At 36.7% G+C, this 13,564-nt stretch overlaps 1 protein-coding gene across 2 annotated transcripts in view; it reads left to right on the forward strand.

Annotated features, from left to right (window-relative positions):
• LOC124796599 (5'-nucleotidase domain-containing protein 3) overlaps positions 1 to 13,041 on the forward strand; it is a 134,520-nt gene extending 121,479 nt beyond the window's left edge. For both annotated transcript variants that reach the window (XM_047260709.1, XM_047260710.1), the window contains exon 9: positions 9,064 to 13,041. In XM_047260709.1, the coding sequence (XP_047116665.1) occupies positions 9,064 to 9,268 (205 nt within the window). In that variant the 3' untranslated portion in view covers positions 9,269 to 13,041. The remainder of the gene's footprint in view (positions 1 to 9,063) is intronic.
• Positions 13,042 to 13,564: the final 523 nt, after the last annotated feature.

Genomic DNA, 13,564 nt, shown 5'->3' on the forward strand with positions numbered 1-13,564 from the left:
TTCAGGGCACAACGAGAGGTAGTCGAAACCCTGACAGAGAATGTAATCCAGTTTCTCTAGTCCTGGGTGGTACTGAGTTATGAGGGGACTGCTCCTCTGTGGCCGGATGGTAGGGCTTTGGGAGGTGGTGGGAGACTGGAAAGATAAGGCACAGGAGATTTGTTTTTGTGCAAGTTTGGGAGGATAATTATGGTTTGTGAATGCTTCAGTGAGACCCTTGGTATATTTCGAGTGGGACCACTCATCACCGCAGATGCGACAACCATGGGCGGCTATGATGTATGGAAGGGACTTCTTGGTATGGAACAGGTGGCAACTGTCAAAGTGGAGGTATTGCTGGTGGTTAGTAGGTCTGATATGGATGGAGGTACTGATGTAGCCATCTTTGAGGTAGAGGTCAACATCTAGGAAGGTGGCTTATTGGGTTGAGTAGGACCAGGTGAAGCAAATGGGGGAGAAGTTGTTGAGGTTCTGGAGGAATGTGAATAAGGTGTCCTCACCCTCGATCCGGATCGCAAAGATGTCATCTGTGAATCTGAAACTGGTGAGGGGTTTAGGATTTTGGGAGCTTAGGAAGGATTCCTCTAGATGCCATATAAATAGATTGGTGCCATTTGGGTGCCCATAGCTATACCCTGGATTTGTTTTTAGGATGCCTTCAAATGAGAACTAATTGTGGATGAAGATATAGTTGGTCATGGCGACTAGGAAGGAGGTTGTTGGTTTGGAATCTGTTAGGCATTGGGAAAGGTAGTGTTCAACAGCAGTAAGGACATGGGCATTAGGGATGTTAATGTAAAGGGAGGTGGTATCAATAGTGACCAGCAGGGCACCATGTGGTAAACGGACAGGAAATGTGGAGAGTCGTTGGAGGAAATGGTTGGTATTTTTCATATAGGAGGGTATGTTCCAGGTAACAGGTTGAGGGTGTTGATCTTTGAGAGCAGAGATTCTCTCAGTAAGGGCACAGTAACCAGTCACAATGGGGCATCCTGTGTGGTTGGGTTTACGGACTTTAGGAAGCATGTAGAAGGTAGGAGTGCAGAGAGCGGTAAGGGTGAGCAGAGAATTGGACTCTGGGGAGAGGTTCTGGGATGGGGCTAAGGATTTGAGGAGTGATGAGATCCTCCTGGATTTCTGGAATGGGGCCATGTGGATAGGTTTGTAGGTGGATGTATCTGACAGCTGTGGATTTCTTCTGCCAGATAATCGTTGTGGTTCGAAACAACAGTGGTGGAGCCTTTATCTGCAGGTCGGATTATAAGGTCGGGATCAGCTTTTAGAAGGTGGAATGCATTTCTTTCCATGGAACTAAGGTTAGTTTGCATGTTGAGGCATTTGGGGAATGATGATGAGGCAAGGTGCGAGGTTAAGAAACACTGTAAAGTTAACAGGGTTTGATTTGAGGCCAGTGGGGGTGGATCACAGTTGGATGGAGGAGTGAACCGAATTAGGCAGGGTTCAACATTGGTCTTTTGTTGAGTCTGGTTGGTACGGTTGGTGGTGAAAAACTGTTTCCACTGTAGGGACTGGGAGAACGAGAGAAGGTCTTCAACAAGTCCACATGACTGAATTTGGGAGTGGGGCAAAAGGTGAGGCCTTTGAAAGGGACTGATATTTCTGTGAGGCTAAGGCTTCTGGAGGACAGGTTCATTACTTTGTTTCAGTTCTGTTTGCATTCTGGATTCTGTGGATGGTGGAAGGGAGTTTTGGAGGGTGGAGTAAATGTAGTAGTTCTGTGAGACTGGGTTTGTCAGCTGTGAGGGGATGTGGAGGAGGTTTGCAGGTTGTTGTAGAGGGGGTGGAGAGTGGTACTCCAAGGCGGGAGTAGGAAGTGAGCAGGGTGGAGAGCTTTCTGAAGTGGCATTGTGCATGTTGCTCTAGTTCCTGGAGAGCAAGACTTTCAATGTGTGATATGGGTTCCAGGAATTAGGGATTGCATAGCAGGAGAATTTTTCAGATGGAGAGAAGGTACTGCAGGGAGCTTTGGGCTTGGTTGATATGCTTTTGCAGCTAAGGACTGGTGTAATCTGAAAAGTTGGCAGTTATTGTGGAAGGAGGGGGAGAGACGAAATTTTAATTGTGACAGGAGACTGGCATTCAGTAGTAGTACAAGGAAAAGCAGAAAAAATATAGGAGGGAAGAAGTCAAATGTGATGCCATTTGGAGAAATTTTGCACAGAGAAAATTTAACCTTTGTTGATACTTAGTTTAAGAATCATAAAAGAGTGTTGTATCTATGGAAGAGACCTGGAGACACCAGCAAAAGTTTTCAGGTAGATTATATAATAGTAAGACAGAGATTTAAAAACTATATTTTAAACTGAAAAATGTTTCCAGGGGCAGATGTGAATGCTGACAATAATTTATTCATTCTGAACTGTAGATTGCCAATGACTAAATTACAGAAAGGTTAAATTAAAGAGATGAGACCTGGATAAATCGAAAGAACCAGAGGAAGCTAATAGTTTCAAAAGGAACATTAGGCAATGATTAACAAAAACAGGCATAAAACAGAAGAGGAATTATGGGTACCTTTGAGAGATGAAATAGTGAAAGTAGTAGAGGATAAAATAGGTAAAATGACAAGACCCAATAGAAATCCTTGAATAGCACTTGGGATATTGAATTTAATTGATGAAAAATACATAAATGCAGACAATGCATCTAACAAATTAAATTGACAGAAACTGCAAAATGGCAAAGCAACTATGGCTAGATGACAAATGCAAGTCTCCAGAAGCATATACGACTAGGGGGAAGATAGACTTTGCCTATAGAAAAACTAGAAGGAAAAAGAATAAGCTGTTTGAATACCAGGAGCTCAGATGGCAAAGAAGGGCAAAGCTGAAAAGTGGAAAGAATATGTATAATGAGAATGCAAGATTAATTGAACTTGAAACTAAAATTATAGAAAGGAGAAAGGAATAAAATGAAGATGGCATGGGGGACATGAAACGGTGAGAAGAATTTGACAGAGCACTGAAAGACTTGGGAACAAAGCCCCTGCAGCAGATGAAATTCCTTTAGAATTATTGAGATCTTGGGAAAAGTGTGCCATGGTAAAACCATTTCAGATAGTATGCATGATATACAAGATAGGCAAAAATGCCCCCAGACTATGGGGCAATTTAGTAAGTCATGGTTGCAAAAAACTGAATTTTGTTGTTTACAGCTTGCTTTCAAGTCTGCTGATCACAATTCTACTTCAACTGTGAACATAGTAGCAGTATTTGTACGTGAACTGAAATTTTTTTATGAATGCAATTTGAAAGTGTTGTACTTTTTCAATTACACTTTTTATATCTTTAACAGCAACTTCTGAACAAATTCCCTAAACGTAAAGTCTATTGTAGCAAATAGGTTTTCCTCACAGCTGTGGTATTTACTTTGATTTTAAAATAATAAGATTCCATGCTCAGGAATTTTTGAGAGGTACTTTCAGCAACTGAGAATGCACATGTTAAAACTCTCATAAGAAGCTAAAAATATGAAAGCTTCAAAATGTTTGGCCTCTGCAGGAATCACCAATACGTTTTGTAGTGATAGTGGCCAGCATGAAAATAGGGCTTCAAGGTCATCTTGCTGTCTTATAGCATGGCCAGGTTTTTTTTTTTTTTTTTTTTTTTTTAGTGATAATTTTAAATGTTCATAAAATTTAAAAAAATATTGGGCAACTCTATTTTTAGTCTAGAATATGATGGAGTATTTTCCAAAAGAAAATTATTACTAACTGCTAGGGAAAAAAATGAAAACTAATGTTATGAGAAATTAGGGAGGAAAATAATTTTTTACCATTGGTAGTAGAAAAATCACTAATGTAATTGGACTGAAAAAAAAAAAAAACGAACATCCTCAAAGTTTACAAATGCATACGCTGCTTCTTTTATTTTGGGAACATAAAAGTATAGAGATAAAAAATAAAATATTATAAAAGGTGTGAAACTGTGCCGACTGAGCAGCAAAAAATGTTGTTGTTGAAGAATTTTCATTCTTTAGGACTGTGAAGAAACTTCCCGTGAGAAAGTTGTTCAGAAAATTACAAAACTATTTTTGGTAAGATATCAGACATCATTATTGTGTCGTATCACATACAGAGGCAAATTACTTCCGCGATATTCCGTGCGTAGCAGCGTGCGAGTCATTGTAGGCCATTGCCAAGAGTTTTGTTCGGATGGCTCACTTTACTATGACCGAGAATATTCCCTACTTCCCGAAAATATTTTACTGGCAGCTAATACATGCATCCATCAATCAAAACGACAATATGTACTATACAAAAGTAACTGTAGTTATTTTAAAAGCCAATATTTTCACTGAAGTTGAGCAAAACATTTGTTTGAAAGGTTTTGTGAAACGCAAATTTTATCTAAATTTGCTGTAAGCCTATTACTCTCAGCATGCAAAACGTGCTTAGTACACAAAAACCTCGTTCTTACTACTGCAATGTTCCTGTCTTGTGTTACAAATTTTGTCCATCATTACAGTTTCTGAAATAAAAACCAAGTGGGCAGAGAAGACAGTACATTGAAGTGACTGGCCAGAATAATCAATTTTATCTCGGACATTACCCTCTATTTCTCTAGCCATCGGATACTATCCTCTGTCTTACTAAAGTAATACAATTCTATGTTCTAGCTTTTTGTAAAAGTCATCAAATATTATAGATTTCTATGCATTTCTCAGAGAATCAGAATAGGTGCTGGGATTGTTCTGATGTTACTGCACTTTTTATATATACAGTCGATACAGAAGGGCCACAATGTTTTGTCATTTTATGAACTGCATTATCCTTAATACAAAACAGCCAGTAAATCCTATGAAAAGAAGGAGTTAAATTTCGAATGTACAAGTAAACCGAATGCAGCAAGATTATACCTGAATGTAAAGACATTCAATACAGGTTTTTGCAAAAAACTGTTGTTAATTAATGCAGAGTTGACAATCTTATTTTAATTGACAGTTACTGTCGAGTAAACTAATTGCCACTACCTGTGATAAATTTATCAGACATCTACTGTAAGGGAAAAAAATTCGCAGTATGTCCTCTATAACTGAAATGAATAGCCAAACATTTAATCAAGTCAGGTTTTGACATAGACAGCACTTACCTAAACTGAAGGATTTTCTGGCTCCGTGTCTTCAGATTCACTGTCGTTTGTTTCAGCCACGTGTATCATCACAGATTCCATTATGGTGTCTCTTAAACCCTGGTTCAAAAAAATCAGTTTCTTGCAATACTTCTGTGTGTTTTATGCACCTCTCCCAGTCCTGCTGAGTAACAATGTCATGAGCTTCATGTGTTAGCTTCTCGACATCAGCAAGTCTGAAAGTAGTATTTCTTTTCGCTACTTCTCACTTTACTTGGGCCCATATCAATCCAATGGGATTATACTGGCAGTGATATGGTGGTAGACGTACCACTTGGTGTCCCATTTCATATGCCAGTTGATCTAATTCGCAGCCTTCATTTCACACTGAAAATGAAACATTCGTTCTCTTTAACCACTCCATAATATCTGCCTTGCGCCAATTTGAATGTGGCAGCTTTTCTATCTGAATGGAGTGGTAGCTGGCGTTTTCAATCACGATAATTGACCCTTCTTCCAGCGCAGACAACAGTAGAATAAACCAATTCTTAAAAACTTCTCCATTGATTTCTGAATGGTAATCGGATTGGCAAGTACTTTTCCCACCACGAAAATCAAGTTTGGCCTCTGGTATGAAGCCTGTGGTTAATGAACCAGCGTGGGCAGTGATTAATCAGCAGGCAGTAGGCACTTTCAAGGCGCCGTTTCCTTGGGAGCCATGCCATATATATTTATGGGTGTGGTTCTGTGAAATCCAAGTTTCATCCAAGTACATGCAAGAAGTGGATTGTACGCCAAAACTTCGCTCTTGCTGCTGCAATGTCTCTGCGTTCCATTAAGAATTTCTGTCCATCATTACACTTCTTGAATCAGAAACCAAGGGAGCAGAGAAGATGAAGAACGGAGATCTCTGAGCCCGAGTAATTAATTTTTTCACAGAGGTCAGCATGTATTTTTTTAGCTGTTGGATACTCGCCTCTGTCGTAATATCCAAGTACAGTTCTACGCACGAGCTCTTTGTAAAAATCGTCAAAGGTGGTTGATTTCCATTCATGTTCATATCCCTTTATTGGAGAATCGAAACACTAATTCATGTCTAGAGATTCTGCCAATGACGCGGATTTGCTAATATGGCCTACAGTTGACTTGGAGACACCACATGCTTTAGCAGTAAATTTATGAATTTGCACAAAATTTAAGTTATTCTTGGCTTCTTCATTGTCGGCCAGATCAGTAAAAAACTTGAGTACATTCAATATGATAATTTTAGATTGTTTATGAATGTCTTTCCGCCCTTTATGCACAACGACCGGAGGAGTACTACAAGTAGGCCGCTGCTCCTGCATTGTTGTTCAACACCGAACACACATAGAACCTTTCCAAAGACAGTAAGACACTGAGATCAGACGTGAACACTCGATATGGCAGGGTAACACCACAGTCTAACATAAACTGTGGTAACACTGAGCTTTCAGCTGATCTGAATTACCGCACCACTAATGGTACCTTCATGGCAACAAAGCCGAGAGACAGACCGAATCACAGCCCGCAGCCCTTGCTGACGGCAGGCAGTGGCCGTGACCTCGAAGACTCTACTTTCATGCTGGCCACTCAAGTGACCTCCTTCATGCAACTTTGACCACAAATATTGTCTTACATCATTGATTGAAAATGCAAACGAGAACATCAACTGGCAGAATTTGAATTACTCAGAGCATCTCTTGCAGTTGCCTTAGGATCTTCTAATTTCTTGTGCCTTTGTCCCATTTGGGTGCATGGTTGGCATGGTTATTAACAGATTTGGCAAGGTTAATTTAAGGGGTGGGTGGATGCCCTTCCTATTGCCACACTGTTATCACCCAGGATGAAATATGTGCACCCCAACTGTCTGTGTGTAGTGTTATTCATTTGAAAGTGAGCAAAAGCTTTTTAAATCTGCCTAAAAATCATTCTCAATGATTAATGGAAAATCTCATATAAAGATGTGAAACAAATACTAACAAAGAGATAGAGGGGCTGGCCAGTACTTACCTCAGCTCGGTACAGCCGATAGATAACACAAAACAGAACAGAAAATTTACATTCCTTGTCAAACCCTACAATATTCCCAGACCACCTTCTCTACCCAGCGGTTCCTACCCCTGTAACCGAACCCCGCTGCAAAACCTCCCCCATGCATCCCCCCACAACCAGCTACTCCAGCCCCGCTACTGGTAAAACATACACAATTCAAGGCAGGGCCACATGTGAAACAACACATGTCATTTATCAGCTGACATGCCTGCACTGCACGGCCTTTTACATCGGTATAATGACAACTAATCTGGCTGAGCGCATGAACGGCCACAGACGAACTGTCCGCCTAGGAGATGTCCAATACCCAGTAGCAGAGCAGTCCGTATAGCATAATTCTAGGGACCTAGGAACCTGCTACAACGTGCATGCCGTTTGGCTTCTCCCACCCAACACCAGTCTCTTGGAACTGCGGAGATGGGAACTTGCACTCCAACACATCCTCTCATCCCGCCATCCCCCTGGACTGAACCTACGTTAACCAACCTCACTCCCATTTACTCTTCAGTCTTCTTCTTTTTCCCTCTCCTCTTTTGCCATTCATGCATATTTTCATCCTACGTAGTTGTGTTTATCTTTATACTATATACCTCATTACTTCTGTATGCATCCTCTTTGGTTTGAAGCTGGCACAGTACTTAACAGTAGAATATCTTTGGCTTCCCTCTGACAACCATGCCTCCACCCTTGCTACCCTCCCTGTTTATCTTTCCCTGTTGCTTCATAATCTGGGTTGAGAGTAACTGAATCCACTTTCCCTTCTTCCCTTTTTTCCGCTCTCCCCTCCCTGATGAAGGAACAAAGTCCCAAAAGCTAGGAATGTAAATTTTCTCTTCTGTTTTGTGTTATCTATCGGTTGAACTGAGGTAAGTACTGGCCAGCCCCTCTATCTCTTTGTTAGTAAAAATCATTCTCAGGCTGACAGCACACTGACCCTTATTGTTAATCTACTGGGCAGATTCAATCTGGAGTCTGTCCTAGAAGTGGTACTTTAACACACATGGGTATCTGAGTTTTGCCTTAGGGTGAAATCTGATAATTCCAAAATAAATTGCAATGTAATTTTAAATAGAAAAAAATGGCACAGCAGAGAGGAAGATATATTTGCCGTAATAAATAAACTGACAACTGACAGTGTCAGTTGTGTTTTACTTGGTCTTGTAGTATTATATAATACTTGTTATAAACAACAATGCAAGAATTCAAAACATTCAGTATTGTAAATTTATTGAACAGCAACACTTTTGAATAGGCTTTCTAATGCTGATGAAAATACAGAATGCTATTCAGAGATTTAATTTATTAGATTATCAATAAATAATATTTCATTTTCACTAGATAGTCCTTGATCTTCTTTGGAAAGTTACTGACATATACATGATTCTGCCATAGATGAAATTTTAAAAAAATGAAGGAAAAGTGACCATGAAATGGGCAACACAGTTGTTTCTCCAAGATGCAATTTTGAACAAAGAAAAATAGTTCTTCCATTTCTTCTTTCACATTTTGTGGCCAAGCATGGATTTTTTTTTTTTTTTTTTTTTTTTTTTGTATAAATATCATACATTTATCAAGGATATTTATACAAGTTTACTTAACTTTTTATACAAATTGTAATACTGTCCAATACAATATTACACTCCAAAATTTATAGTTTATTGTACAAGGGAAGAGAGTACATGCAACAGTGCTAAGAGGCTGAGCAACAAGAAATAATATGAATCCACTGGTGTTTGGATCAATAATTTCTAAACTGTGAGATCATTATTTGTACCTTGTTTACTGTTGTTTATGCTTGTATTATGTTTGAAGAAAAAGAAATTTGTTTTGCTGTATATAATTTAACAGCTGTATTTATTGGCTGCATTTATAGGCTGACATTTTTTGTTTCTACTTGCAGGCACAGAATCAAGAATGTGTTCAACGAACAATTTGGCAGTGTTTTTCGAACTTATCACAACCCTACATATTTCTCAAGGCGCTTGTTTCGCTTTGCAGACATATATACTTCCAACATTACAAACTTGCTCAATTATTCTGTGAAGCACACCTTCTATCCACGTAGAGGTGTTATGCCTCATGAATATACCTCATATTTTGTTTGAGAGAAAAAGTATTTTACTTTTATTTGCAAGCAGCTGAAAGATATTGACAAAAGTAATGAATTGCTTTAATTGTAGATTGTGTAAAGATGTAATTTTGGAGGAAGATATATGTGATTGACAATAATTAAAAATGAAATATAATTAGCACATCACAAAGAATTAAGTAACTCTCCTTTGGGTGATGTATTTCATGTTTGGAATTTGGAGAAAGTTCTCATAAATCATTGGCTTTATTTTTTATCAGTATGTTATAGCTCTGACTTTTATAAGCAGGCATTCTGACAAGACTTCTTTTTTGTCATCTTCAAAGGAATGTTGGAGCTGTTAAATGAAACTGTTTGCAGGACACAAATATTTCTCTTGTTCCTAGCAGACTAGTTTTTAATTAGGTAGTCCTAATGGTACCAGTATTGAATTAGCATATGTACTTTTTAAATTTTGACACTTTTGCATTATAGTTTTATATCTTTTGAATTTACTTTGCAACTTTAATTTAAAAAAAAAAGGTCATCAAGCTTGTGACAGTATTGAAAAGATGATCATGAGACTTCTTGTATTATCAGTTGTGGAAAAATTGCTTGCATTGCAAATTAAATGAAACAATCACTGTTGGTATATACAGCGTGTATTTGTAAAGTTTCGTCTATCCTGTCAAAGAAGTGGTCACCAGTTATGTGAATGTATTCTATAAGTGTAAGGGATATAGAAAATTGCACTCAGTGGCACAGGGAAAAAGTGCAGACTGTGAATAAAACCATGCTCATTAGGCATACAGGTCAGATATTAACCATAATTTGTTTGTCATTATGACAATTAAAACTAGATCCTGATGGATGGAAGACATTTACCGTAACCTGTCAAAACTCCAAAGAACATGGCGCTTATTTTTTCCTAAACTTAACTCTCCTATGGGAGCTTAAAACAAACTAGGAGAAAATAGAAAACAAACAGAACACAGAGTTATGATTGATGCTAATAGCAGTCTATTGACCAAACAGAAGTCACAATTGAGAAGCAAAATTGAGGAAGAAATGAAAACAAATTATAAAAAATGATGATTCACTAAAATGAGAAAACAGGTAGAACAGAAGTGACACAAATTAAACTGGAAAAGATAGAAACAAAATGGAATTACAATTCATTAAATTTCAGGAGTGCAGCTTCATAAACTCTTATTTCTTCTTCTTCTTCTTCTTCTAATATTTAAGCTGTATAGCTTCCAGCCATTTTCAGAGTAAGCCAATGGACTGAAGCTGCACGATTCATTCTATTCTTTTAAGCAAAAACATCTTTGAGTGTTTATTAAAGAAATGACCTGATTCATGATTTTTCCAGGTTGTAACTCCCATATCTTTTAATTAAATTCTTCACAAAGATGTTCTTACAGTGCAGCATTGATAACCCAGAATGGTACAAACATTTAGGCACAGATTCAGTTTATGTGTTCTCTTTGCTGCTCATCAGTGTCTCTGGTGCTTATGTGTTTGCGGTTTACAACAATGAAATGAGTTATTGTAATCTCAATCAGTCAGCTCACTCTGAAAATGGCCAAGAGGTTTCTGGCCAAAATATTAGAAGAAGAAACAGAGTTTATGCAGCTGCACTCCCAAAATTTAATGGATCAGTTATTGCACTGCGAAAACATCAAGACACACAAATATGAATCCTGTCAACAGAGAAGAGTAGACAGGCACAAAGATAAAGAGCAAAGAAGAGCAAAGCAGAAGAAAGCATGAGATAGGGACCAAGAAAGAGCATTGCATATGATAAAATAAGTCAGAAGGGGATAATACCAAAGCCATTTTATCTCTACATCGTGTCCGACTGTACTTCATCCCTGATGTCAACAAACATTTAAACTCTAATTTTCCCATTAAAAAAATCATAAAATGTATTCTTTTTACCATTACCTTGGCCTTCCTTTCCTGCTAACTTGGCCTCAGTTTCTGGCAAATGAATCTTAGAGTCAAAAAAATTGTGACTTGTGTTTAAATGGGTTTTCTTGTGTGAACTTTTTGGGTTTTACAACTTTCAAAACAACCAAGAATTGCTTATGTTCATACAGTTTGTATTATCTTTTCACTTTTTTACTCATATTATATTATATGCACTCACTTTCATTTTTAACATTACTTGAAATCCAGTCCATTTAGAAGATTTATTGTTATTAATAAAATAAGGTGGAGTTTATTGCTATAGATTTTTATATATTTGTATGTCACTGTTGAAATTGTCAGTAATGTTGTTATTCTTTTAACTGGCATCTCTCTAGAAACAGTAATGTTTGTTGAACTTATTGAAAAAGTTTAAGAGCAGTAGGAAAATTAGCTTTGAAAAATAGTAATCCAATTGCCAGTTGCTGAATTTAATTCATACATCTTGTTATCATTTTGTTTATGGATTTGTATTGATTCAAGTAGTTAATGGACACAAAGACTGTCACTCCAGCTGTTAAAATAAATATATTTACTAAAAAAATTTGTATGTCATATTTGACATTTTGACTACTGTCTGTCTCTTTATATGTGAGAGAAGTACATTTTTTAAACAGAACTTTCTTTCTACTAAGATGTATTTGAATGAATACAACAAAGATTCTGTGAAGAACATGATTAAACTAAGCAAAAAATGATGTGTAAGGCATCAGTCTTACAGGAAAGCTCTAAATTTTTCAACTGAATATGAATGAGAATTGTATGACCGGTAGTTAATCTCTCATGTGGTTAATTTGTGATTTTTACTGTTCCTTGTTTCGTAATATATGAACACAGGCAGCTTCATTACAAATACATTTATTTCATTGAAGATTTGCAGCTATTGTATGATGAATACTTTGAATGATAAGAGGAAATTAAGCACAGATATGTATTTACTGCATTACTGTTGTTACGATATTGTCCTGAACAGTTCATCATGTTTTGGGAAAGGACAAATGATTCATTTTTGTATTTTTTTATGTATTACCTTTAAGTGAATTTTTATTTATTTATATTTTTGTAATTTTAGCTTTTTGTCAAATTCTTAAGTGCCATACCATGTCAGAAAGATACGAATTGACCAAATACAATTGATAAGCTGAACAGGCAACAGATTACATTCTTACGAAGAAGTTTAACTAGTCATTTTTAACTATTACTAGTACAAATCAGCCATGCTGCAGACTTATTAGAACTTCCACAAATTATTTGTGTAGAATACTATTGGAATATTTACTGTAGATGCAAGAAATAAATGCTTGATGATTTAGAAATGAGATATGTAAATGGAAATGTCATTATTTTCACTTTTAAAGTATTAGTAGGAGAGGAATTTCTGTGAAGTCTAGTTTCTTTATGTTATACATATAGAGATCCACACTGAAACTTTATTTGATTTCATGTCATCCACGACATTGCTGTATTCCAGTAAATGGATGTGACAAAATTTACACCATGACTTCAGAAGTATTATTGTACCCTGTAACTATATATTGTTGTTTTGTTATAAAAATATTTAATAAATAAATGATAATTTGAGATGAATGTTTCTTAAATTTGGAGAAGGTGAATACTGTTATGAAGCATTTGATTGCTTCTGAGAAATATTTTTTAATTCATCTTGATAAATACATTGACACAGAAATCTTGAGATTCGCAATTAGGTGTCTCGGATTATTTTTTGTATAAAAATACTTCTTTCTCTTAATTGATTAGAAAATACTCATTTAGATCATGAGTTATTGTAACACACAGGAATTTATATGTATTATGAAATATAACAGTATTTTAAATGTGTTTTCTTCCTTCTTTAAAGTTGTGCAATTTAATGTAACTTATGTTGTTATTGCACCTTACAGTATAAATCAAATTAACAGACACATGTTCAGTCATTTATGCCATCCATTATTTACTTATGCTGAGTACCACTTACAAGTCACTCCTGCACAGCATTGTTTTTGTGCATTGTAAACTTGGGCATTAAATGGTCCCTTGTTCTTAAGTTAACCATACCAAATAAAACACAGATGTTTGTCTCATGGCATTTAACTAGATAAACCAAATAAAACACAAATAAAGTAATGTAACTTTAATGTTACATATATGTGTTGTACAGTGCTCAGAGACAGTCATTAACTGTTCATCAGTTACTCACAAGTATTAGTAATTCACTTGAATTGACAATAACATCAGTGTTTTGTGTCTCATAACCAATTAAAATTTTGAGTTGCAACTTTGGACTACCCTTATTTATAAATTACAACTGTCTCCACGGCTGGAAACAGCTTTTAATGAAAATCATAATGTGCCCTTCCTATAC

Source organism: Schistocerca piceifrons, chromosome 1 (assembly GCF_021461385.2).
Source record: "Schistocerca piceifrons isolate TAMUIC-IGC-003096 chromosome 1, iqSchPice1.1, whole genome shotgun sequence".
Lineage (NCBI taxonomy): Eukaryota > Metazoa > Arthropoda > Insecta > Orthoptera > Acrididae > Schistocerca > Schistocerca piceifrons.